We start from the raw sequence: 24,774 nt of genomic DNA, 5'->3' as shown, positions 1-24,774 counted from the left end.
TCTGAAGCCGATGGGGCTAGGTTTCATACTGATGTAGAGGTAAAGCAGAAAAAATAATATATCCCACAACAAAGACAAAACCGATGAGCCTTCCTTGGGACCTCACGCTCCTCAGACACTGCCCGCTCTGCAGCACATGCAGGAGAACGAGTTCTGCACGGGGATTTATCTGTCTGATGTATGCCTGTCACCATCAAGGTTGCTCCAATCTGATCTAAAAAAGTAGGGTTATCTCAGTGTATGAGGTCTGACAACTCAGTATTAGAAGCTGGGAGGGAAATGAGCCAGTTCTGATACCGAAGTCTGACAGTGAAATTTAACTGAGTTCAAAAGGCCTACATATCTGACCATGCGGGCTTTGTAGATACTACAAAGCCAACGATCTCTATTCTTTTTACAACTAGTTCACTTTTCAGCAGGAATCCAAGGGGTGAAAAATAAGAAAGGAAGAAAAAAGGGGCAGAAAATGCTGGTGCACTTGGCTAATTTCCAATCAGAATCACAGGGCTAGAAGGGACCACGAGGGTCATGTAATCCAGAGCTAAAGATGTGGGCGTCTACAAAGATTTGGGGCCAAATTTTGTGCAATTCTTTGGACCCCGAACAGATGTCTAATTCATCACTCCTGAACTGTTCCCCTCTATTGGGGTCAACTCAGAGCCCATTACAATCAATAAAAAGACTTGCACTGACTTCAATGGACGGTGGGCATGGTCTCTGAGAGCTGGTGGGGTTAGTGAACCCATCTGCCCTCACTTTCTTAGTCTCTTGGTATGTGTTCAGTCACCACTGGCTAAGGTATTGCTAGACCTTCCCAGAGCTGTTACATCTTCTATTATCTACACCATTATCATGACTGGAGTGTGATTTTAAGAACTTAAAGAACCCTGGAGAGGTCTGAAATGGTCTGTTCCTCTGCCCACTCTTTTGCTGTCATGGGACAGTTGAACCATGCTCCTCAGAGAGAACTGCTCTTGCTCTTTGCCACTTAGAAGAACTGGCAATGACTCCCTGACTCAGCACAGCCTGACACTGCTGCAAACAAGCAGTTGAGAAGAAAGATGTTTCCCAAAGGTGTACGAGCAACGCTAGCCTGCCAGAGCAAGAGAAAGTGCAGAGGTATGTAAGATTCATTGGACACTGCTTCTTCTGATGAGAAAGAAAAGGAGGAAAGGTTACTTTGGGCTTTGTTTTGCCATCTGTACTTGCAGTTCCCTTTATAAGCTACATAGCAATAAGGTGGTAGAATAGCACAGAAGAAAAGCCTGCCAGTACACATGGCCTGGCCCCAGTGAATCTCTTAAGTCCTTTAAGAGCCCCCTCTCTCCATGGTTAGGAACAGATGTTGCATTTGTCCCTGAACAAGTTGCACCTGTGTTTGTCCTGGAACAGAAACATCCTAGGACTACTGTGTACACACATTGCCCTTCTGATCAGGGTTTAGTGAGCGACTGAATGCACTGACACTTTTCTGCCACTGATTCAATGATGCAATCCCAGGACAACCATTCAGATGCACTTCCCAGTGTCCCAGGACAAACTGTCAGCACTTCTCATCCCATGAACCTTTCCTAGGGTTTGTTCCAGGACAATACACTGGACATCTGCAATGTCTGTTTGTAGCCTATTATAGGCATGTCCATTTTATGTATCTACCTCTCTACCCTCCTAGTATGTGAGCAGGACTGAGCACCACAGGTTAGATGTCCAAACGAGAACTGAATACTGGAAAAATCTCTCTGAACAGAGCAAGGTTTAGAAATCTGGGTACTTCAGGGTTGGTCACCAAAAGGGTGTTTTGAAATTTGGTCGTGCATTCTGGAGTTTGTGGCTATAGCATTTGCAGTGTCTGATCTATGATCAGATTCATCTGCTCACCTTGTTTCTTTAAAAAGTGCATACACAGCAAGAGAGCAAGTGGTGAGGGGAGTGGCTAGCGAAGGAGCCAGTGGCACAATGTAAGTAGAGGAGGGCTTCTCTCTTTGGTGCATCCTTTGAGCACCCGTGGATTTGTCTTCCCCCCCTCTACCTTATTGTTCAGAGGATGAATAAAAGAGGAATCGTCTCCTGCTCTTTTGACTAGGCTGTGGTTTTGGGAACCTGGAATCAGACCCATTAGGAGGAACTCCACTTAAATGTTCCTTCATGGAAATGTGTGCCATTCATAACTGGAAGTTTTCACATTTAAGTGCTCAAAAAGAGTGCCAAGTTTCAAATGAGAATCTGCTCATTTTTCATACAAACATAGGCGTGTTTTGAACAAAAGCCTTCACGCTCTGAAAATGAGTTTGGACAAGCACTGGTGCAAAGTCACATCCTTTATGTTTCCATGTGCAAGAGAACACTTTGTAAAAAAAGATTTCCCTAAAACAAAATCTCTGGGGTGCAAGATGCTTGGCAAAGAAATTGTGATGATATTCTCTTGAGATATCTGCTTCAATATGTTCAACATTTTTGCACATCCTTCTGCCATTGCAAAGGTACCAGATTCTGCTGGTAAAAATTCTAGGGTAATTCAGGAATGCAAGACAAGTATAGCACACAGCAGGTATGAGATGCAAGGAAATACAACTGCTGCTTGCAGATAAAGCCTGAGGAAGCAGTAGAGGAAACGCAAAGGTTAAAGCAAATCTTGGGTGAGCTGAATTTGATTTTCTCCCCTTTAGTTTCTATATATTACAGGCAAATCCACCAGGATGTCTTCAGTAGTCCTATGGATAACCATGAAGATTGCAACAGTGGCTGAGCATGATGCCAAAAGCATTGTATTGAAGCTCTACAGATTTGTGATTGTCCTGAAAATGCCACTATTGCCAACCGAGCAACTGTTGGAACCAAGAGAGCAGTGACAGGGATGAGCCCCGGGGCATTTCGTATTCATCCCTCTGCGTGGCAAACTGTAAGAAATCCAGTGTTGAAATCACAAAGCTTTACTTATAATCACCACTGTCCTTTCTCTCACATTATTTCCCAGAAGAGTGTTGTGGCCACTATCCCACAAGCTAGTGAAGGTAGAGGCGAATGCTTTGTCTCATTGACAAGCTAAATTTCAGGTGCTCGAGAGAACTCTTGAATAGCATATAAACCCTGAATTTTAGGTCCTTGGAGATACTAGCTGCTAAAACCATGCCAGGCCTGTATGTGGGGAGAAGAAAGGAAACCTGAGCTTGATTTCTTATTCATGCAGGTTGCCTTGCTCTGCTCAAGTGTGCAAAGCAGCTCTAAGACCCTTTCAAGGATGAGTTAGGGATCAGCTTCTACCCCATCCCTCCTTTCCAGCCATGGGGTTCACAGGGAGCTTTACAGTCCAGGGAAGGACTGCAGGATTGGACCCTCAACTTACACTGGTCATACAGGAAGGAAGAAAACAAAACTTGAATGTGAATGAATTTCAGTGTCTAAGAAACATCCCATTCACAGAACAAATCACTGTGGATCGTTTGGCCAACCCAGAAAGGGAGGCTGAAGCAATTACTGGCTCAGTTTCTTTAAGGTGCAACATCTGGTAAAGCAAACTCTTCAAGGCTTAAAGTGTCACTACAGGTTATTCTGTTAGTGAAATAAAGACAGTACCAATATTCCTTTATTGTTAATGTCTTTATGGACAACAGATCTGGCTTTGGAATGCCTCTAAATTCTACTTAAATGATTAAATTTCTTAAAATTACTAACCTAGTTCATTCAGAAAGCTGTACCGTCTCCAGTCTGCAGTTTCTCTGTCAAGGATTTTGTTACTGAGCTGTTCAAAAAGTATGATAATGGGTTAATGCTGAGATAAACAAATGCCCCTCCCAACCCAAGACCTCAACCCAACTGCACCATAAATCAAAAAGGTAGGAAAATATTACTTCTGCCTCATCGATTCAGTTATTTATCTGGCAATAGCTTGACAGCTTTTAGCTAGCACAAGGGAAAATTACAAAGGAAGGTCACTTCACTAAGCAATGAACACAAGCATGCTGGAAAAAGACACGACTTCCTTGGGCAACCGGTAATTATGCATCAAATATTTGTGCGCATGGAGAGACACACTGGCAGCTTCGACCCAACTGATGAAGACGAATGTATCAAAAAAAAAAGCCCATGTGAGCATGCAGACACCAGCTGTTTGGAATAAGGGGGATTTGCTTATGCATCCATGTATTCAGTTAATAGAGATAAAATGGGTACAAGATTTCTCACAATTCAGGGAAAATAACACGAAGAACAAGCCACAGGCAGATCTGCCAGCAAAATCAGAAAGGAGGCCAGGGCTCCCATGCAGATGCCACTGCTGGAAAGATTCATTTTAGAGCCTGGGTCATGCCAAGCTTGCAGCAAGGCTGAGACAGCAGCTGGCTTCTGTGCTGGAGCAGATAGAGAAAGTCGGATAGGAAAACAGCTCACGTTGCCAGCAACAGATCGACAGCGTCTGGTGAAGCCGCTTTTGCATTAAGCTTGCTTGTCAACATGTTCTTGAGTTTGGGGAATTTTCCCCCCCGAGCTAGACTGAAGCAGTTAGCTACAAGCCCTGGCAAGCAGGCACAGCAAAGCTGTAACACCCTAAGAGGCGCCCCAGAAAGACTTGGGCTGTTGGAGGCACAGTCTCCCAGGACTGCTCTGGGTGGGCATTCTGTACCTAGGTGGAGGAAGGCCAGGGGTAATTATTACACTGGTGCAAAACACTCCTTAGAAGGGGCAGGATTATGTCCCTGCATTAAGTGCAGTGTAGGCAAGCAGTCTTTTGTACCCAGGAGTCCTTCAACTGCAAGCCACTCCTGCATGGCTTAGAAAAGGAGGGAGCATGTTCTTGTCCAGGACTTGCTCATGGTCTGGTTGGCTTTACTGAGTATCAGCTTGCAGTTCAGAGCAAAGATGGCTATGGAAAATCAGCTCTGTGAAAGGGCCTGCAATTTGCTGTAGTCGCTGGAGCTGGTTCAGGATTTTCCAGCAAAACATGTTTCATTGGAAAATAATGACTTGCTGCAAACAACTCTGTTTGCCCCACAGTGTTGATTTGAATGACTCTCCCTACTCGGAGCTTTTTCTGCAGACAGGAAGCTCTGGAATTTTCAGTATTTTCTCATTTCAAAGTTCCCAAAATGAAAAGCTTCCTTTTTCTGGTTTCAAAGTTACTGCCCTGTTTGAACTGCTCTGTGAATTTCTAACATCAAGACCAAAAATTAAAGGTTGAAATGGAAACAAAATGTTTCAAAATGATCAAAACAAAAGGCTGTTGTTGAAATGATCTAATATTTCCTCCCAGTTTTTGGCTCACAAAAATTTTCAAGAAGTTGACTTTTCATCCCGACTTGGGACAGACAGGTCCTTGGGCTAGGAAAAAGAGGTGAAATTTTGAATACTCTCGCAGGATGGCAAACCTGGTTCCTGATCTTCTCGAGTTACTGTGGTCACTGTCTTGCAAACATTGGCATTTCCCATGCTACAGTATGTGACAACCCCTGTGCTTCTGCCATTTACCAGAGTTAGAAGGGAAAATGCTATGGGGAATTTCCAGGTGCAGGTACTGAATGCAACATCCACTTGTATTTCAGTCTTAGAATAAAAGCTACCTGCAGGTGCAATCCTCCATGTAGTATCAGCAGGAACAGTGCACAGCGTGCTTAAGGCTAACATGTTACACCCAGGTAATGAACATCAAGTGGCACTTTAGCCGGACGATTTGATATTCACTATTGTCAGACCAAACTTCATGCAGTACCACACTCATGCTTTTAATGCCCTGAGCATCTCAGGTCAGCGATTATGAAGTTTGTTCAACCTGCCACTGGGTTTCAAGCCCATACATTCAAAATGTCAGAATTTTGAGCTGTTCTGGGTTCGAATCTTGTGTAGCTTAGGTGTGAATCCTATCTGAAAACTGCTGTCTCTGTGCTAAGACATGCAAAGCCATCTGATCTAATGGGGCATCTTAAAGAGGGTGAAGGACTCATGAAACTTTGGGCAAATCAGGGGCTGAGTTACAAGCTAGGAACAGCACACAGGGCCAGGAAGATCCTTGGTGGCTGGGCAAAGTTACTAACATTACAAACAGCTCAGTATGGGCCCTCTCCTCTTGTAACGTGCACCTGAGATTTTACAGGTGAGACTTAGGTTTATCCCAGTAACACCTCCTGGGTTGTGGCTGGGACTGCGCATACGATACATTTAAAACAAGGACATGGGAATAAGGAAGTCTTGAGTTGTTTGGAGTAGTGAGAGTTGTGATAGGGTGCCTGTAGAATACACGGTGCCCCAAAGAGACATAGTGATGCCGTTGGACAAGCTGCTAAAGGCAATAGCAGCTGAGTGCAACCACTCAGCTAGGCATGGCCGGAGCAGGGAAGCTGGGCAATGGGCTTATTCCATGGAGGGAGGCCAGCTTCACTGCAGGTTCAAGCCTCAGGGAACCTCTGAACCTCTGGGCTCCAAGAGGCCGAGGACTGCACAGAGGCAAAAGCTGGGAGGGGCTCCGTGCGCCCCAGGGTCAGTTTGGGCACATCTCGAAGGCATGAGAGGCAACTGGTCCCTTCTCTCTACCATCACTCTATCTGCAGAAGCTCCCTCTGTAACTGTACCAGTGATGAATAGCTACAAAGAGAACCACTGGCTGCATCTTCGCTGGCAACGCCTGTGTGACAAGCTGTCTAGCAGCGTGGGGTGGTGACAGACAGTGTAGTAATACGACAAAAATACAAGGGTTTGCCCCTGCGGGCAGCAAGACCACTGTGTGTGCAGGCTTCTAGCTTCCGGGACCTAGGCCCCAGTGTGCAGGGTGCCTGTCTCCTGGCTGCCTTGAAGCAGGTGGGCAGAGCCCTGGCTTGGGTGTGACAGGGCAAATCCAGCCACGTGTGTGTGAGAACAGTGTGGCTCAAGGGACAATACAAAGAGTCTCAAAATGAAGGGGAAAGCCCCAAGCCCTGTCCCCTGCACCACGAGCCAGAAAAACCAGAGCACATTCTGTGTCCAACATGCTGCACACTGGGATGAAAACAGCTAGAGATCAAGCCTGCGGGTCTTGTTGGGAACACTGCGGCGGGGAGGAAGGGGAAGCAGGACTCAGTGAGAGCAGGCTTTGCTGTGAATTATTCTTGTAAATGGTTTTATAAGCAGATACCCTTTCTCCTTAAAGAAGAAAACACCCCCCTTCCTGGGAGCTGACCAGAATAGGAGGTGGGGTGTTACAGAACACCAGGGAAGCCAGAGGCTGAGATGAGCCGGGGTCTCAAAGCCAGAGACTTCCCCTTGTGTAGCCATGCGAGGGCTGACATCAGGGGCTCCTCTCTGAGGAGGGATAAGGCTTCTTCCTGTGGAGTCCCGAGGCAGAGCTCCCTGTGCCCCCCAAAAGAGGCATTGTTTCTGTGACACCCCAACACAGGCAAAGAGTCAGGCCTCTGCCAGCAAACAGATAGTCTCTAGGTCTCTGACTGCTTCCCAGAAACCGCTCATGGGAGCACACACTGCACGTGTAAGCCCGTAGCTGCATGTGCAGAGTGGGGATTGTGTGCAGCTGGGTGCCTGGGTCACCACGCCGTGGTTCGCACACAGTAATGAGAGGCTGGAGGCCAGGTGTGCAAATGACACCTGCTATGTGCAGACGCACACTAGAGCAGGGCTGTAGCAGCAGCTCTGGGGGAGCGTCTCCAGTGCTGCTAATCTGCCTGCAAGAGGTGCACTAGTCCTCTGGCCTGGGGTGCAGAAGGTGAGGCTACACCAACTCAAGGGTCCCTTCTGGGCTGAGGTCTGGGACTCTATCACGGGCTGGCACCAGGGGCGCAGAACTGCTGTTTCTGGTGCTTTATTCCTAGGTCCTCAACTCTCTCCCCCTACCTCTGTCAGTAAAAACAGGGTGTTATCAGCTCATTAGTCAGCTCCATAACCGCCTCTCTCCTAATTCCTGCATTCCCCAGGGATAGACCAGAAGCAGAGGCAGAGCTGACTGATTGCCTGGGGCATCTTCAATTCAAGTCACTGTGCATAGAGGCTGGGGACTGTACCCCTGCTTCTTGTGCTGGGCTGTGCTTGCATTGCTGTAGCAGATGAGACAGAAGCCACTCCTTGGTTTAACTCAGCATTTCCTCCTACTCTCTCTGCATGTCTTTTCATAGCCTCCAATGAGGTGAGCGCTGGCTCATGAAAGCACACGCAGCTGTGATTCAGTTAGTCTATAAGGTGCACCTCTCTACCTTGCCATCTGCCATCAAGGGAAGTCAGCATTGGTGGCAGTTATCACATGCTACCTGGAGACATAGTGTGGTCAAAGCAGACACAGCCAGGCAGCACCGAATCCACGAGAAGTAGGCAGCACTGTAACATATTCACACCGCGAGGAAACACACATCTTTGGCCAGGGGCAGAGGATGTAAATCGGCGCAGCTCCATGGACTCCATGGTTAGTTTACACCAGCTGGGCTGATGGCCCCATCCTCATCCATAAGAGTCTGAATTAGTAGCACAAATGCCATTTTTCATTTCAGCTGCACCTTTTAGGTTACATCTCTTAAGGTCTTAAGAGTTTCCATTAACTGCTTTATAGTTCCAGGATTATGACAACAGCTCACCAGCCTAAAGACTTGGTAAGAAATGCTCGGGGCCAGAGCTGATTTCTTCTTTTAATGAAATGATTTTGAGCCATTTCTGAGTTTTTAGAAAGCAATAATTATGACTGTGTGATTCCAGCTGTCCCTTTGTGCTGCTTTAATTTGTTAACACTCTCCAAGACGGAGGATTCTTTTAATCTTTACTGTGGAGAAATTGCTTCTGGCTGTTTTTTCTTTCATAGAGAATTTTGCTGCTGAAAAATCATATACCATAAATTGAACAGCTATGAGTTGAATTGAAAGCTACAGACTCCACACTCGGCAAAATCTCCACGAGAGCACTGCCTGCACAAAAATGTCACTATATATGCCTCCTTCAAGAGACACCTGGACAGATCACAGTGATGTCCTGGCCAGTTCGGCAAGCCTTGAATTTTCAAAGAAGCCTGAAGGAGTTAGGTACTTCTTTGGTCTTGCAGTTGTGCCACAGAAGTCAATGAGAGTTTTGCCATGGACTTCTTGGGGATGACAATCGGATTCTAGCCTACGTCTCGGAGGCCAGCTGAACACGGGACACCTATTCCGTATTTGCAGCCTCCATCCCTTTCTTTGGTAAGCTGAAGTCAAAGCTACTTTCATGATTTTTTTTGTGGTCAAATTCCTTTTTATGAGCTGGGTGTGAGCCAGCCAGCTTATTTCCAGTGACATTTCTCATTGTGTGTGAAGCTTTTGGTGGAATTTAGAACCCACTTTAATGGCTGCAGATCTTCAGGCTTTCAAGATTCAGGACAGGACCCCTAACAGCAATTGATTTTTACAATATCTGTAGCAGGCATCACTAGGGCTCCGGCACTGTGCTGCTCTTCTCCGCCGGCACGTGGGAGGGGTGGGGGGAGAAGGGGTAATAGTTCGGAGAGAACGAGGTGGGAATGTTCTCTCTGATCAGCCCTGCTGTCACACATCTGAAATCTATTTTTCTGACAAATGACCCTAAGACTAGTGAAAACACAGTGAAATGTTTTTGCTCCGTGCCCGGCCGACTAGAGAGATGGGGCTGGATCTGCAGCATGTAGCCACAGAGAGTCCTTTCGGGAATGCCTCCATGAAACTCAGTGGGGGCTACGGGCTCTCAGCACCTTTGGGAACCTGTGTGCTCGCCCTCTTATGTCAGTGGCTAAAGGACTGAGCTACACAATGGAGACATGGAGTTACATGCTGAACGTCATTCCCTTACACCAGAAAATTTCAGGTGGTACATAGCAATGTGCATGCCGCTGCACAAGATACTAGATAAAGGCAATCCCTAAGTGGAGGATACCAGTCTAAGGCCCTGGAGGGACCACACATTTACAACAGTATGATCTACATCAGTTTTGCCCACGATGCATCTTGCGCTGGGATCCAGAGTGGACAGACAAGTAGCTATTCCAGGACACTGTTCACAGTAGGCAGTGTTACAAAGTCTTGCCGCGAGGTGGCAGGGCGGGTACCAGCCTGTCTGCACCGGGCAAAGTGCTGTCCCGGGATGGAAGGTGACAGCTGGAACCTCATGCACGTAACTCACACAGCTGCCATTTTACTCCGCTTTTCCCCGGGTTACGCCACATCAGACACTACAATGCAAGCATTGACATCACCTGTGTGCTTCACTGCCAAGGCTGGTTATACAGGTACAAACAGGTCATCTGCCCAAGCCATAAGGAACAAGTCAATAAAGGGGGAGACATTCTGTCCCCACCAAAATCGATGTTCAAATTCCCACCGATTTCTTCTGAGCCAGGATTTCACCCAGGGATGCAACAGAGCCTCCCTTGTATGGAAAGAAGAGGGAACAGCAGAGAGCAACAAGCATGATTGCAGGCCTGGGAGGCAGGACTTCTGAGGAAAGGCTGAAAGAACCAGGGTTATTTAGCCTGGAGGAGAGAAGACTGAGGGGGGGATTTGATAATGGTCTTGAAATACCCGAAGGGCTATTACAGAGACGATGGAGATGGGCTTCTCTCTGTAGCTGAAGGGGATAGGACTAGGAGCAATGGCCTCAAGCTGAAGCAGGGGAAACTGAGGTTGGAGGTTAGGAGGAATATTTGAATGAGGAGGTGGCTGAGCACGGGAAGAGGCTGCCACAAGAAGCCGTGGAATCCCCACCCTTGAAAATGTTCAAGAGCTGGTTAGGTGGACACGTGGCTGGGATGGTTTCGTCAGGGATGATCCTACCTTGACCAGAGGACTGGACTAAGTAACCTCATAAGTCCTATTTTTCTATCATTTCTCTTATTGACCTCAAGCTTTGAACTCCAGGACTGGACTTACAGTCTTTAGGCCCCAGCGAGCAGCTGTCAAGGCCCTGACAGACGGAGTCACCCGAACATAAGATGCCTCCTCTCCTGGTTCGAGTGTCTGAAAAGGATGGAGACCCACCGTATTTCCTCACGTGAGGTTTGCCTCATGCTGGAGTCCTGCCATCCCATGTGCAACTCTCCTATCAGACAGAACTTACTAGTGGCTATTTACTTTGTCTCTGTGTCGAGCCATCCCCAACGACCCTATTTCCCTAACGAATGTTCCTCGGTGCCTGCAGTAACTGCACCAGCCAGCCTAGGCAGCGCCTTCCCCTCCACTACGTCCTGACATGAATGTGACAAAGTGACTTTCTGCAGGAGCTGCCGGCTACACAGAGCAGGCAACCGTGAGGGGAGAGGAGCGGGCTTAGAGCAAGTGGAGGGATGGAGATGGGGAGAGATGCATGAGAAGGGATGCAATGAAAATGCTGAAAGGGAGGGGAAATGACAGCGGGGGGGAAGCAGAGACCACCTGGAGCAATGCCACATGATGACATGCTGAGGCCCGAAGCTATGTCCAGTTGAAGATGCCCCAGATGATAAAAATAATCCACAAAATCAGATTTTCGGGAAAGTTTAAGATAAATTTTTGTTATTTCAGCACAAATTGATGAACTCAATATGAATAATAACTGTAGAGCGATCTATATGTATGTTTTTGTCATATTAGAATGACAATGTCCAGGGTTTTTTTTCTTTTTTAGAGGCCCCTCATATTGTGAGGCCCTAAGATGCATCTTAAGTAGCATAATCCTAAATCTGGCAGGGGCTCTCCAATGCAGTTTGCATTGACTCCCCTGGGCTCCTTCTGTGCCTCCCCAGTTAGGAAACAAGAGTGCTGGGCCTTGCTGCCTGCTGTCTCCTGCACCCCGGGGATGGCTATAAATCCAGTGGCCTGTGGTTTAGTCAGTCTCAGCACTGCAGAGAACTCCCCTGCCATTTTCTCCTCCTTTTCCCCCTGGCCCTGGTTCCTCCTGACCCTGGCTGGCCTGTGAATGAACACGGCCGCCGAGCCAGCTTGTGCAGTGGAGGCAGCACCGGGCAATGCACTGGAAGATGAAACTTGCTATAGCAGCTGTTAGGGATTTATCTGCTCTTCTGTCTTACTTGGCTGGAGAAGCACAGAGAGAAACCAAATGCTAGAAGTTGTCCTGGGCCAGACCATGCTGTAGAGCAGAAGTGTCAAAGTCAACAGGTCCCAGAGGGCAGATTGGGACTGCAGGGTGCCTTGCAGGCTGGAGCCAGACCCACCTCTGGCAGCAAGGCTAGTGGTAGTCGGGCTGAAACATCTCCAGCTGCCTGAGCCGCTGCGTTAATCCCCCCGCTGCTTACTCCGCTGCCAAAATCCCAGTCGATCCAGGATCCCCATGGGCCACGTGACACAGTTCCTAGGGCTAGATCCAGCCCACTGGTCATATATCTAACACTCCTGCTGGACAGCATTCTTATGAATAAGTAAGATCATGGGAAACCTAGAAGGATAGTCAGGCTATCTATCTAAGTGCACTCAAAATAATAAAAACCCCACTGTTTTACCATTTTAAACCCAAAGGGCAACTTTTCAACTGGCTGGAAGAAGGTGGATAGTCAGGGAAGGATATGGCTTCCAGGCTGGTCTGAATGCCCCCTCTGAGCTATTCAGGTTGCTGAGCTAGGCACCTGCTTTGGCCTCTTCTGAATCCACGTCAGTGACCACGGAAGAATTAGGAGGGTAGGATCCCCCCCATGGTTGACAATCCCCAGCATTTGTTCTCTCCATTTGGGAGGGAAAAGTGCATGATGAAGGGAAACCACTGGTGTGGGAAAGGATACTGAACTAAATCCACTGATAAGCCAGTCCCCAGCTTTCCACATCTGCCTTAATTCTTCTCTGACAAATCTCTGGAGCGAACCTTCATATTACATTTCAATTAAACTTTCTTTCAATATCAGTAATTTTGTTAAAAGGAGGATGCAAGGAACCCCCACCCAATCCTTTCAGATAGTATAAAGATCTTTTTTGTTCTTAAATTGCCCTGGTGACTTTCTGGTTAGAAAAGCTACATCTGGACTGAAATGACATGGATGGCATAATTTTTTAAGCAGATACCCCCCAAGAAATCAATTTACGATGTTCTGCTAAAAAAGTACAGTGCTTGTTATAGCCCCACATGAAGAGTTATTCTCATTATTGAATGGTATCTCCATCACATGCCAAAGGCTGTGAAGCCCTTACTTACACGGAGTAGTACTCTGTGAATAGTCCCATCGAAGTCAATAGGAACAAGCATTGAACAAGATACTGCACAGCATGAAAAGGAGTTACATGATCTATCTCTCTAGAGAGGAGTTGCTAGTAATTTCCAAAAGAGGAACATAATTTGGAGAAACTGGAGCCAACTGTCCCAGAGTTGTTGGGTTGAAACTCCAAGTATCCAGCATAGAAGCTATGCAGATACATGTATAGTCTGTATAGGAGAGCGGACCATTTTTTCCATAATTTAGGCTAATGTATTAGAGTTCTCCATTGCCAGAGTTTTAAGATGAGGCTGGCAGAAACCAGGAGCTGACAGACATTACTTTGGTACATTTCCTTCAACTGCTAAGAACATTGCTAGAGTGGGGTGTGATCATATCTACCTTACTGGAGCTGCTCCCATCCAGATTATTGGTAAAGAAGCGTGAAGTCACACCACATGACAGAGTATGGTAGCTTGGATTGGAAAAACAGTGTACACTGCCGCTACCTTGAGATACATCTGGGAAGAAAACAAGTCATCACAAAAGACTCTGGAAGCCATAACGGTACTTTGGGTAAAATACCTTAAGAGATCAGATTCCAAAAAAACTGATAAGCATTTTGTTACACTGCATATATCTCCAGAGCAGTTAAACTATCTTGGATTGCCTGAGCCCAGCGTGGAGTTTTTTACTGATGCTATTATGACAAGAACCACTGCAAATCAGTTATAAAAGTAAAACAGCATTGAGTTTTATCATCTGGAAGATGCTCATTAAAAATAAAAGTATTTGCTGGTTATCAAATTGCATTATATTTAGTGGAAAAAATGCAAACCCCAGAGAGTGGTAAATCTCACATATTCCTCCTACAGATGAAAACCAGCTAATGGTCACTTCATGAAAATAATCATATATTTAAGAAAGCTTTAATTATAACTTTTTAATACAGGAAGTGCAAGTAACATTAGGTCCAATAAGTATTTGTGCCAAAGCAGTTAGCACATCTACTACCGCCATCTGATCAAAGACATAAGAAAGGAAATGCTGTACCACTGAAATGCAAACAGTGATAGTTGTACTGGTAAGTAAAAGGCCCTGCTACATACTGCTTTTGTTAGCTATGAATACACTTATTGTACCAAATAACGTACCAGGGAAAGCATTTATTCTACACTGCCATTTTAGTTAGCAGCACCAATCCTGACTTTTGTTTTGTCTAGGTTTGACGAGAAATTGTTTAAATTTGCCTTTGAATAGCAGCAGCAAAGACGGGCTGTTAAAAAACGAACCAGCGCGTTTACCCGAGCCAGGCCTTGCACGCAAGCCAGGCATCGGCGTTACGGCTGCTCGTGTGCTTTGCTCTGCTGACATCTTGTGGAGAGCTCGGTTCAGTTGAACAGACTGCGTGTCCCGTTTCCAAGACTGGCTCCCCCAGGCTGGGCCCGGACACAGGTGAGCCTGTAGGATGCAGCGTGAAGAAGCCGCCCCTGCAAACACCCCTATGACCAGACAGGCTGAGCGACTGCTTCATGCTCCGTCCTGGGTTACCAGGGCCCTTTTGGCAAGACTGGCTTGGCAGCCAGCAGAGTTTGACTTCAAGAGGTTGGCTCTACAGTGCGGGAACTCCAACTTCAGCTTTTAGCTCCAGGTACATCAGCAAATTTTGTGCTAACGTCAGAGTTTTGGGATCCAGGGCCTGGAAAGATCGAGGCCAGTGCTCTGTATTCTGGTCACATCTAACACAGCTGGCTTACTGGTCTATATACCTAACTCTTTCAGCTGGGGCTTGGCTGCATCCCATAGCATCCCAGGGACCAAATTTGTGTTTGGGTGGTCAGGTGCCATAGTGCGAGGGGCAGGATAAATCCCTCCAGACTTTCACGGATATGGAGTAAACATTCAGCACAGGCAATTCTGCACAGTGCTGGGGCCATGGAGATGGGATGGCCTGCCAGGACCTCGCCATCTCTTATAACTATAATTATGTGACACTAACAATAGAATAACAGGCAACAGCCGCCACTCTGTGACCGTAAACGAGACCTGAGACCAGAACCCCAACTGAACAACCATTATGGGCTCATCAGAAATGCAGTAGCTTGCTCACAGCCTAGGACCTGCTTTAGAGGGAGAATAAACGTTTGCTAGACTAGCTCAGGTCCTCCATGCTCCTAAAGACAAGGGAGCTTCAGTTTCAGCCTCACCAGACCAGACTGGGTTGGTCCCATGCAGAGCAGTGGTATGCCGTAGGGCAGTGGTACCCAACTTCACTGGCCCCTAAGCTACACCACTAAGCTAGAAAGCAGCATTGCGCTTTGCTCCCTTTCAACCTTAGTTCAAACTCTTTCATTTTCTGTGGCTTCAAGCAATGCCAGAGGGACCTGAAGGCAACACGCTGCCCATAAGTCATGGGTTGGGGAACCATGGACCTACAGCATCACTCAAGTATCTGTCAGTGTTGTGCGGGATCCTAGCTGAGCGCAGAAAATCAAACCCGCAACCTCCTGGCTGGGAGGCGACTGCTAATCTCTGAGTCGAACTCTGCGTCATCTGTGATGTCCCCTCTCACATCTGGAGAAGAATGAGCCGTGAAAAGCAGTTGGAAGAAAAAGGGACCACACTGCCCTGTTTCCTGGATGACTGAATCTGACTTGTACACAAATCTGAATTGCCAACAACCTTGTAATCCTTTGCTGCATGCAGCCTCATGCACCCAGGATTACTTCCATGCAATTTTGTTTGACTCAGGATGATTTACCCTGATAGCACCATCCACTTTCATTTAGCCATGAAGGGCTCACAAGCACTGCTTAAAAACTCCAGTGCAGGAGCACTGCCACCCCGGTTCAAAAACAATCTCTTTACAACTAGACTTGTACTACTCTGAGCTGTAAGCAAGGGATTTATATTTAATGATACCATAAGGGGCAAGGAAACAAGCAATGTAATAAGCTAGGATGAGTCTGCTGCGGTAGGGCCACACTTGAACCTCAAGGCTCAGTTCTGCAAGTGCAGAACCCTCCTGCCTCAGACCCGTGAAGCAATGACATGTGGACCTGTCAGTGGACAAGGAGGTCCAGTAAGGCTGGATGATGACCAGACTGCTCAGCCCATTGCAAGGTCAAATTCCCACTGCCTTCAATTGGACCCTGAATAGAATAGGAGTCAGGGATCAGGAGGTAACAGTGAAGACAGAAGGATTTGCACACGCCTATCACCTGGTGGGATCAGGACGGTGAATTTGAAATGAGGAAATGACAGTGGGGCCTGGGATCAAGTCACAACGGGAGGAGATCGGTAAGGAAACAAACACCTTAAATGCAAACCTGCCCAAAGACTGCAGCTGCATGTTGTTTTCTACCTCCTTCCTTGTCACGATCCCATGATGGGCTCTACTACCCCGGGCACAGGATCTGCAGAGCAGGTGGAGTCTATATGGCTACAGAGCCCACCTAGGCAGAGCTGGCTCTTAACCAGTCATGTCCATCACTGTCCTAATTCGACAGTAAGCTCTTCATGGTGGGAGCCATGTCACTTCTTGTGTCTGTGAAGTGCTCTGCTTTCCCCAGGAGTCTTAGTGTGGAATTCACCCCTGGGATGGAAACATTCACAAGGCCCTGCACATCCCTTAACCTCACGGGACTCTGTGCTGTCCTTATTCAGGCAAAATGCACACTGGAGTCCACAGGTGATGAAGCTCTGTCCTTCCTGGCCAGTGGCAGAACAGCTACAGCTAGTTAAAAGGCTGCTCCATATGTCTGAAAGTGAATTTAGAGAACCCCAGTAGCTCCTGGAACTGGGTAGAAATGTTCATATAATATTCTGGCATCAGTCCACAAGCCAAACTCCAATGTCAGTCTGAAGTCTAAGTGACCTGTAGGCAGCACTGGAGTTCTCTCTCACGGTCCACTACAGCATGTGCACGCGCATGTACACACACACACACACACACACACACACACACACACACACGTAGTCATCTAGCCAGACTGCCAGCTGCTATTTCCCAACTGTGCTCCTGTCTCAGCCTCTCCTCCTCAATTCCCTGCTGAAGAAGCTGTGTGGGCTCTGTCTCCTGGCTTTCTGATCTAAAGACAGAGTGGCTTGTCCTTTGCTGGTCCTTTTCTGCTACTTCTGACAGCACAGTATATCTTTTGACCAGCCCCTGTGGGCTAGGGAAAAGCTCTGTTTTGGTGACTGCTGTAAAAAGTGATGGCTGCTCTAGCTCCACTCCAGGTTCCTGAGCAATCCAAATTCTATTGTCAGGAGAACTGACTTGAGGAAAAAGATCTGGAAAATGGTCTCAGCTTTCCACCAGAGGATTAGATGTGAGATGGGTCTGGAGTAATCAAATTATTCAGTGTTCCTCTAGGGAAGCCCAGACAATTATACCCAACCCTAATCAGCACTGCTCAAAAAGCCAAGAAGAGGGCATTTCAGCCTTTGTCTAATCCATCCTGAACAGGGCACTGAAAGGATTTAACTTTCTGCCTTTGCACCAGACACAGAAGTCACTTCTGCATGCAGAAGATAGCTAGTCAACACCCTGGAAATTGCTTCTTTTGCACCTGCAGCAGCTTGACAGCTAGGCTGACACCTGGAAGTGGCCAGGCTTCTTGGGGTACAATGTGCTCTCGGCTGGAAGTTTGCAGTTCAGAGGAAGGATATGGCTAGGGTTGCCAACCAAAGCCTTTTTTTTTTTTTTTTTTTTACTAACAATCTGCACTTTTTACGGACAACCAAACTTTTTTACTGATATATGTTTTACATAATGCAAATGTAAACCTTCTGCCAGACCCTGGACAAATTTAGGGGCTTAACACCAACCACAGTAAAAATGTTTGGGTATCAGTAAAAAGTTTGCAGATTAATTAAAGCTTGCAGATTGATATAATTAATTTTTTTTCTTGGGTTGGCAAGCCTGCTTGGGCAGTGGCTTTATACCTTGCTGCCCCCACCTCAGGGCTTCCTACTCATCCCCACATCCTGATGCCCCAGACAGCACTCCACACCATGCTGCTCCCCACCAGCCCATCCCCTCACTAGTCCTGCCACCCCCTCCAAGTATGGACCCCAAAAGAAGGACTAGTATCTGCCTACCTATGAGGCAACAAGTGTTACTACCATATGGGACACAGCAGCAGCAGCACATGATTGGTGATGGAAAAGGAAGCTATGGAAACTCCTGTGAACTACAAAGCTTTCACAAGAGCTCTGTGTAGGATGCGCTTCTGCTCAAATACCAGTTGGGGCTGCTCTGCTCTGTCTGCCCTTCATTGCTGGCCTCCAGCTTCTTTCTGATAATAGAGCTTTAATCAAGCTCCTAGTTGCTTAGTGTTTTTTTAAACAGTGGCTCCATTTTTCACGGACTTCACGGACTGGCATTTTTAACTTTATTTTTGATGAACTGTCCATACATTTATAGATAGTTGGCAACCCTGGATGTGGCATAAACAGAGTCACCAGCTCAGGGAAGGAAGGCTTCCCTGGCTAAACCTGGGCTACTGTAATCTTTAGTTTTATGAATTTACCTATGTGGCCAGTGAGGAGACTAGTTCTGTTTAAGGATGAGAAAGCATCAAACCCCCAACACTAGCAGGCATTTTGCCTGGAGGAAGAATGTCAGATGGGGATGCCATCAGGTGAACTGGGAAGCTCTCCATGAGTAGTAAATCAAAAAGCCAGCCAGCTGGTATGGTCCATACTCCCCTGGCTGGATGGGCAGCTCATCTATCCAGAAATGCAGAACCTCAGCAATAGTTCTCTCTTTATTTTCCAATTTGCAAATTGTGCCTCTCCCAGACAGTGGGTACCACATACCTTCATTGTAAATCAATGCAGATAAATTAAATTGAGACAGCCTTGTACAGAAGTTGGTGGCTGGCCAACCTGAACTCGATGAATGGCTGGGGCATTCAGAATGTTCATCTCTGCCTGGAGCACAGCTTCCTAGCGTGGACTTTACACCATGTCCTATGAGACCCACCCTTGCACCTATGTGCTACAGTGGTCTCTGCCATGACTTAAAGCCAGTTAGAGAGGGGATCTAAGGTGGATTTCCTGTAACTACTAGGTGGAACAGGCAAGAGTTTAGGCTGAGCTGATGAAGGCATAGATAGCTGAAATGGGGTAGGCCACCACAGGCAAGCATGTCCACAGCAGATGGACCAAGGTCCTGGGGCCATCACAGGACCCAGACCCCGAAGAAACCCAAGTAGTAACAGAGGCTGATGAGCTTGTGCTCTCTCTTCTGCAGGGACAGATTTCCTCCAACACATATTCTGTTTCAGGAATGGTCAAGAAATGGCAGCCAATTACTCCCAAGGAATTATATCACCTTCTCTAATCCTTCCCACCTCCTCCTATAAGGCCCTGGCTTACTCAGGGAGCCAGGTCATCACTCAGACACGGCAACAACCTCCTGGGATCCAAGCATCTTCTGACTATAGATAGGAAAGGGAGGCAATGCAGAATTGTTGAAAATGCACACTAGATGAGTCTCTACCAGGTCTGGGAGCCTCTGTTCACCCTAGTACCTGAAGTACCAGCCTGTTATTCATTTACGGGAAAGCAGAACAAACCCAAACTAGAAGGCTAGCACTGATGGGCACAACCCAGCAAAGAAAAGAAAGAAAACCACCTACTATCCTATTCTTCATTAGTTAGGGAAGAAGGGAGAGGGTGAAAAGTCACTAATGCCTAGACAAGCCATCAAGAAGAGTGGCCCCCAGTTACAGGAGAAGAAGATGGACACAAGCAAGGGGGACCATCTGCTATTAAACCCCACTTGATAACATCAGAAGACACTGTGTTGGTTATCTGGCCTTATCTATAGTGGTTTTGGAGGATGGTTCCTGAGGGGACAAAGGCAACTCTTAATGGGAGGGAGCTATCTGCAACAGAAGACACAACTGCCAGGTACAATCCATGGATCACCACACTCCTTGAAGTTCCCCGACTGTAAAAACCTGATCCTACTGTCCCTATGTAGGGAAAACTTTTATTGGCTTCAATGCAAGGACTGGGCCTCATGCAATAAACACAGCACAGATCCCATAGCCATCTGGCAGTATATGGTACTTGATCTCCCATGCACAGGGCAGGTTATATCAGCTTTGTGTTAGGTTTGCTTTCCCAATCCTGGATGAAGACCACCACATTTGGGGGAAGAACGTAGGTGTAATTTTTTTCTGTGGCTAAATGTTGCACATTATACATAACAGAAGCTCATTCTTTTCCCTACACGCAGTAATGTGAATGCACATTCGATTAACATAAAAAGACCCTTACCAGAAAGTGAGTAATCTGTATTAGTCATCCTCATGGCTGGAGTGTAAGATACACTTGGCATGTCATGCCCCTTCTCCTTCTGTTTCCGTCGATACCACACAAACAGTGCCAGCAAGACCATAATAATTAGAAGGAGAATAATAATTCCAATGATTGCTCCCACTGAATGCCTCTCTGATCCAAGAGCAGGGCTAATTTTAGTATAGGGATTTAATTCTTCCATCATAAGAGCCGCTGTTAAAAGTAATTCATAACACACTGTAAATTGAATGGCACAATTCATCTTTCAAAGATTTCTTTTCAGCAAGAACATCATTGTAAAGGGGGGAAAAAAACCCTAAAGCACACAGAATTTCCCCGTACCTTGATCACACCTGATCCCTTTGAAGCCTGGGCTGCAGTAGCAGGTTCCTGTGACGTGATCACACGTTGCATTGTTCATACATTCGCACAGCTGTTTGCAACCATAGCCAAACGTTCCAGGTGGGCACTCTGCAAAGGCAAACCAAAGGGTTGGAGAACTACTTACAACTTTTATCAAGAGAAGATGAAATCCTTGTTCTGTTAAAGTCAATGGCAACTTCAGCAGGGGGCAGGACTTTATCCAGAATGTTCACCTGAACATATTACAATGAACTTGTATTAATTGTGGGTGTGCTATTTGGGTTTTAATGTCCCTTCTGGAAAAGTCTTATAGGACTTTATATGGGTGAAACCAACCTGGTTCTACAGGAATTAAAAATGCTCCCAGGCAATTATCGTAATAGGCTATAGGATTTAATAGAGAATGAGGTCCATTCCACAGACTTTCAGAAGATGTTTTGTATGTTCTAGAGAGAGGTTATCACTCTTCATTAATTCTGCAGAACCTTTCCATACGAGTTGCAAATGTAATTTTTAATGTACATTTAGAGGAACCCAATGGTTCCTCTAAACAGAGAGAGCACATGTATTTATAATTATCCTCACTAATACCAAAAGATGAGCATAATAATGTAGATGGAATTACAAAATTGAGCACCTGAATGGCTTGGTTTGCTTGGCTTATACAATATCAGGCTTCCTGTATTTCTATCACAGACAAAATGATTGAATGTCCAACTGAAAAATTTATTCATACAATTACCATGATGGCCTATTACAATAAATCTGTAGGCAGCTTATTATGCTTCTTCGGGCAACATTCAATAACAAATTGAAAGAAAAGCCATAAACAAGTTCTGGCATCTCTTACTACTTTCTATAGGGAAGGCGCTTTATTGAATGCAGACTCACTTGCTACGTTTCTTCATAATAAATGTTGCTGGTTTGAAGATGCGACTTCCTGTATTTTATTACAGAGGGCTTGCATAGCATGGTAATACCCACCCAATGCCAACCTTCAATAAGTAACTTCCAGTAGTCAAGTGTTCATATTAAGTAACTAATTTTAACCAGCATCTGTACAATGATTTGCAATACTTTCAGTAAGTTATAAAACTGTCTCTCTCTCTCATTATGCATGCCATTGCCTCAATGAGAAATAATAAAATGGTGCTAATTAGCACTCATGCTTATATTAACCTGCAGTCAATTTAAAACATGGGACATTTGTGGCCTCAGTTTTCAGCATTTCATCACTAGAAAAGTATTAGCATTTGTGTGCTTCACCTTCACACACAGCTTTGATGACCGGCCCAAGCAGGATTTAGAGATTTAGACCTCTGCATGGATAAAGGAGAGCCCCAGAGTCATAATGGTGTATAGCAGAGCTATCTAACAAGAGGGCTTTGGAAGGGGACAGGAACCCTTAGGTTTCAGGGCATATACATGCTCTAATGATTTAGGGGGCCAATCTTTCTGGCAGGCATGCCAAGAATTGGCTTCACCCCCCCCAAGCATCACTCTGATCCCCTTCCCCGGTCCAACCTGCTGCTCTTTTGCACCTTGCCCTGGGCTCCCTGCCCTATGTACTATGTCCTGCCTGTCCCCTTCTTGATTTGCCATGTGCCACACACAGGCTGTGCATGCCACAGGTTGGCCAACCCTGCTCTACTTGACATGGGCAGGTGAAACGCTAATGCAAAAGCAGGTTATTCTCTACGGGTGCTATGTCCATGCTTCGACGCGTTCTAATTAACTGAGTCTAATTAGAACATTCCACTGTGCTGCAGCATCGTGTGTACCCAGCCTCCCACGTTTCAAAATGGTGGTGGAGGTGCTTTAACTAAAACTCGTTAAGTGACCCCATGGCCCTTTTGAAATGCAGGATGCTGAATATATGTGATGCTGTGGCATTTGAATTAGAGCAGCTGTCCAGAAGCCACTGTAATTAAAATGTCCTTCCCTCCCCCACACCTGGAGCACATATATAGACATCCTAAATGCTTCCTATACCTTTCTGTGCAAAACCTGGTACTAGGTCATACTGGGGAAAAGATACTGGGCTAACAGCCTGTTAGTTTATTCCAGGAGAAAATTTCCTATTACGTGGGCAGTTGCCGTAAGTGTGCGTACCAATGGACAGCTAACATACGAATCAGTCGTTTGTATAGTTACCATGACTGCATGACATGCAGAGTCCAGAGCTGAGCAAGCAAGCCGGGCCCATGGACACACAGCCAGGACCAGTCCCTGTCTGCGCATTATGAGCGTGGGGTCCTGCATCTCATGCAGACATCCAAAAGGCTGAAGAGGGCTCAGACATACTGAGGAGTTTGAGATGGAGCAGACTCCCAATTTGAGCATATTATGACATATTATGGCTTCACCCGGGTGCAAGCAGAGAAAACCACAGGGGCCAATGTCACGAGAAGGTGAGCTGGAATTCACATAAACGTGAGGGATTCTCTCCTGATTTACTGCATTAGACAAGCAGGTAATTATTCAGCTCCAGCCCTTCCAGTTTCCAGCAGCCTATACTTTGCTGCCCCAAGAAGCTGTTTAGCACAGGGTGTTAAATACGCCAGCAGGCGACTGACAACACTCACAATAACGTCTGCCAGTCTCCTTGTGAGGTAATTGGAGTCCGTTGTTAAACACTCCCTCACAATGCCAGTTAAATACACATCTTTCCCCAAATGCCGTGCCCCCACGCCCTTCACTGATGCTAAGCTCTTGCCTGCTGATCCCTTTGCAGTGAAAAGCCTGACACTTTGCACAGGGTCACACCTACTGCACAGCAGAAACAGCAGGAGCACATCACTGCAGGTGAGATCCTGACCCGGACTAAGGAGCAAAGGTCCCCTACGCCCCTTCTGTGGGCAGCTCAGACCTTGTGGCCAGGCTTGTAGACTCCTTGCTCCCTCCCTGGAGCAAATGAGCAGAGAATGGGCAGAGCGCCAGCTCTGTTCTCTGCACCGTGTTCTTGGCCGCAGTAATTGTGTGGTAAATTATGCATTGGGAGCTAATGACTAGCTCTTGGAAGTAGGGCGGGCCTCTGAGCTATGTCTCCACCAAGGGCTACTTGTGGGGTGGTGCAGGTCACACATCACCTCTTTCTGAAGGCTGTGTCTGTGGTTCTGGCCCTTAAAGGCTCTGCCTGGTGATACCATATCAAGTCTGCAAGTCTGAGGGGATGCTGCGGCTAGTAAAGCGACCAAAACGCTGGCTTGCATCCATAGATGCTTCTCGAGCAAATCCCGGGACGTCATTCTCCCCTTGTACTCGGCCTTGGTGAGGCCACAGCTGGAGTCCTGCGTCCAGTTTTGGGCACCACAATTCAAAAAGGATGTGGAGAAGCTTGAGAGAGTCCAGAGGAGAGCCACGCGCATGATCAGAGGTCAGGAAAACAGATCTTACGATGACAGGGTGAGAGCCATGGGACTCTTTAGCCTGGAAAAGTGCAGGCTCAGGGGTGATCTGATGGCCACCTATAAGTTTATCAGGGGTGACCACCAGGATCTGGGGGAACGTTTGTTCACCAGAGCGCCCCAAGGGATGACGAGGTTGAACGGTCACAAACTCCTGCAAGTCCGTTTCAGGCTGGACGTAAGGAAGAATTTCTTTACTGTCCGAGCCCCCAAGGTCTGGAATAGTCTGCCAGCGGAGGTGGTTCAAGCGCCTACATTGAACACCTTCAAGAGTAAATTGGATGCTTATCTTGCTGGGATCCTATGACCCCAGCTGACTTCCTCCCTTTGGGCAGGGGGCTGGACTCGATGATCTCCCGAGGTCCCTTCCAGCCCTGATGTCTATGAAATCTATGAACCTCAAGGGACTGAGCACACAGCAGGGCTGAGGCCCCCACCTCTGGGCAGTACTGATGTGGTATGAGGTCCCCCCTAGCAGTGAACAAAGAACACACCATAACTGCAGAGGTAGGTAGCCCCATTAGTCTGAAGTCAGGCAGAAGGCAGGGTAGAGATACACCTTGTAGACTAACTGAACCAGAGATGCATAAGCTTTCGTGAGAAAGTGCTCATTTC

The 24,774-nt window shown here is 46.8% G+C and overlaps 1 protein-coding gene across 8 annotated transcripts in view; it reads right to left on the bottom strand.

Annotated features, from left to right (window-relative positions):
• The window catches only part of MEGF11 (multiple EGF like domains 11), a 416,852-nt gene that overhangs the window by 16,879 nt on the left and 375,199 nt on the right, over nt 1–24,774 (bottom strand). For 4 of the 8 annotated variants that reach the window (XM_090028981.1, XM_090028982.1, XM_090028984.1 and 1 more), the window contains 4 exons: nt 20,732–20,860; nt 20,369–20,602; nt 13,478–13,596; nt 3,673–3,739 (listed from right to left, as the gene is read on the bottom strand). In XM_090028981.1, the coding sequence (XP_089885107.1) occupies nt 3,673–3,739; nt 13,478–13,596; nt 20,369–20,602; nt 20,732–20,860 (549 nt within the window). The remainder of the gene's footprint in view (nt 1–3,672; nt 3,740–13,477; nt 13,597–20,368; nt 20,603–20,731; nt 20,861–24,774) is intronic. The other 4 variants (XM_090028985.1, XM_090028987.1, XM_090028986.1 and 1 more) reach the window with 1 other exon arrangement.

The sequence above is a fragment of the Crocodylus siamensis genome, chromosome 15 (assembly GCF_052110815.1).
Source record: "Crocodylus siamensis isolate JL-2025a chromosome 15, ASM5211081v1, whole genome shotgun sequence".
NCBI classification, from domain to species: Eukaryota; Metazoa; Chordata; order Crocodylia; family Crocodylidae; genus Crocodylus; species Crocodylus siamensis.
The sequence above is the reverse complement of the archived record's forward strand: the minus strand, read 5'-3'. Positions and strand labels throughout refer to the sequence as shown.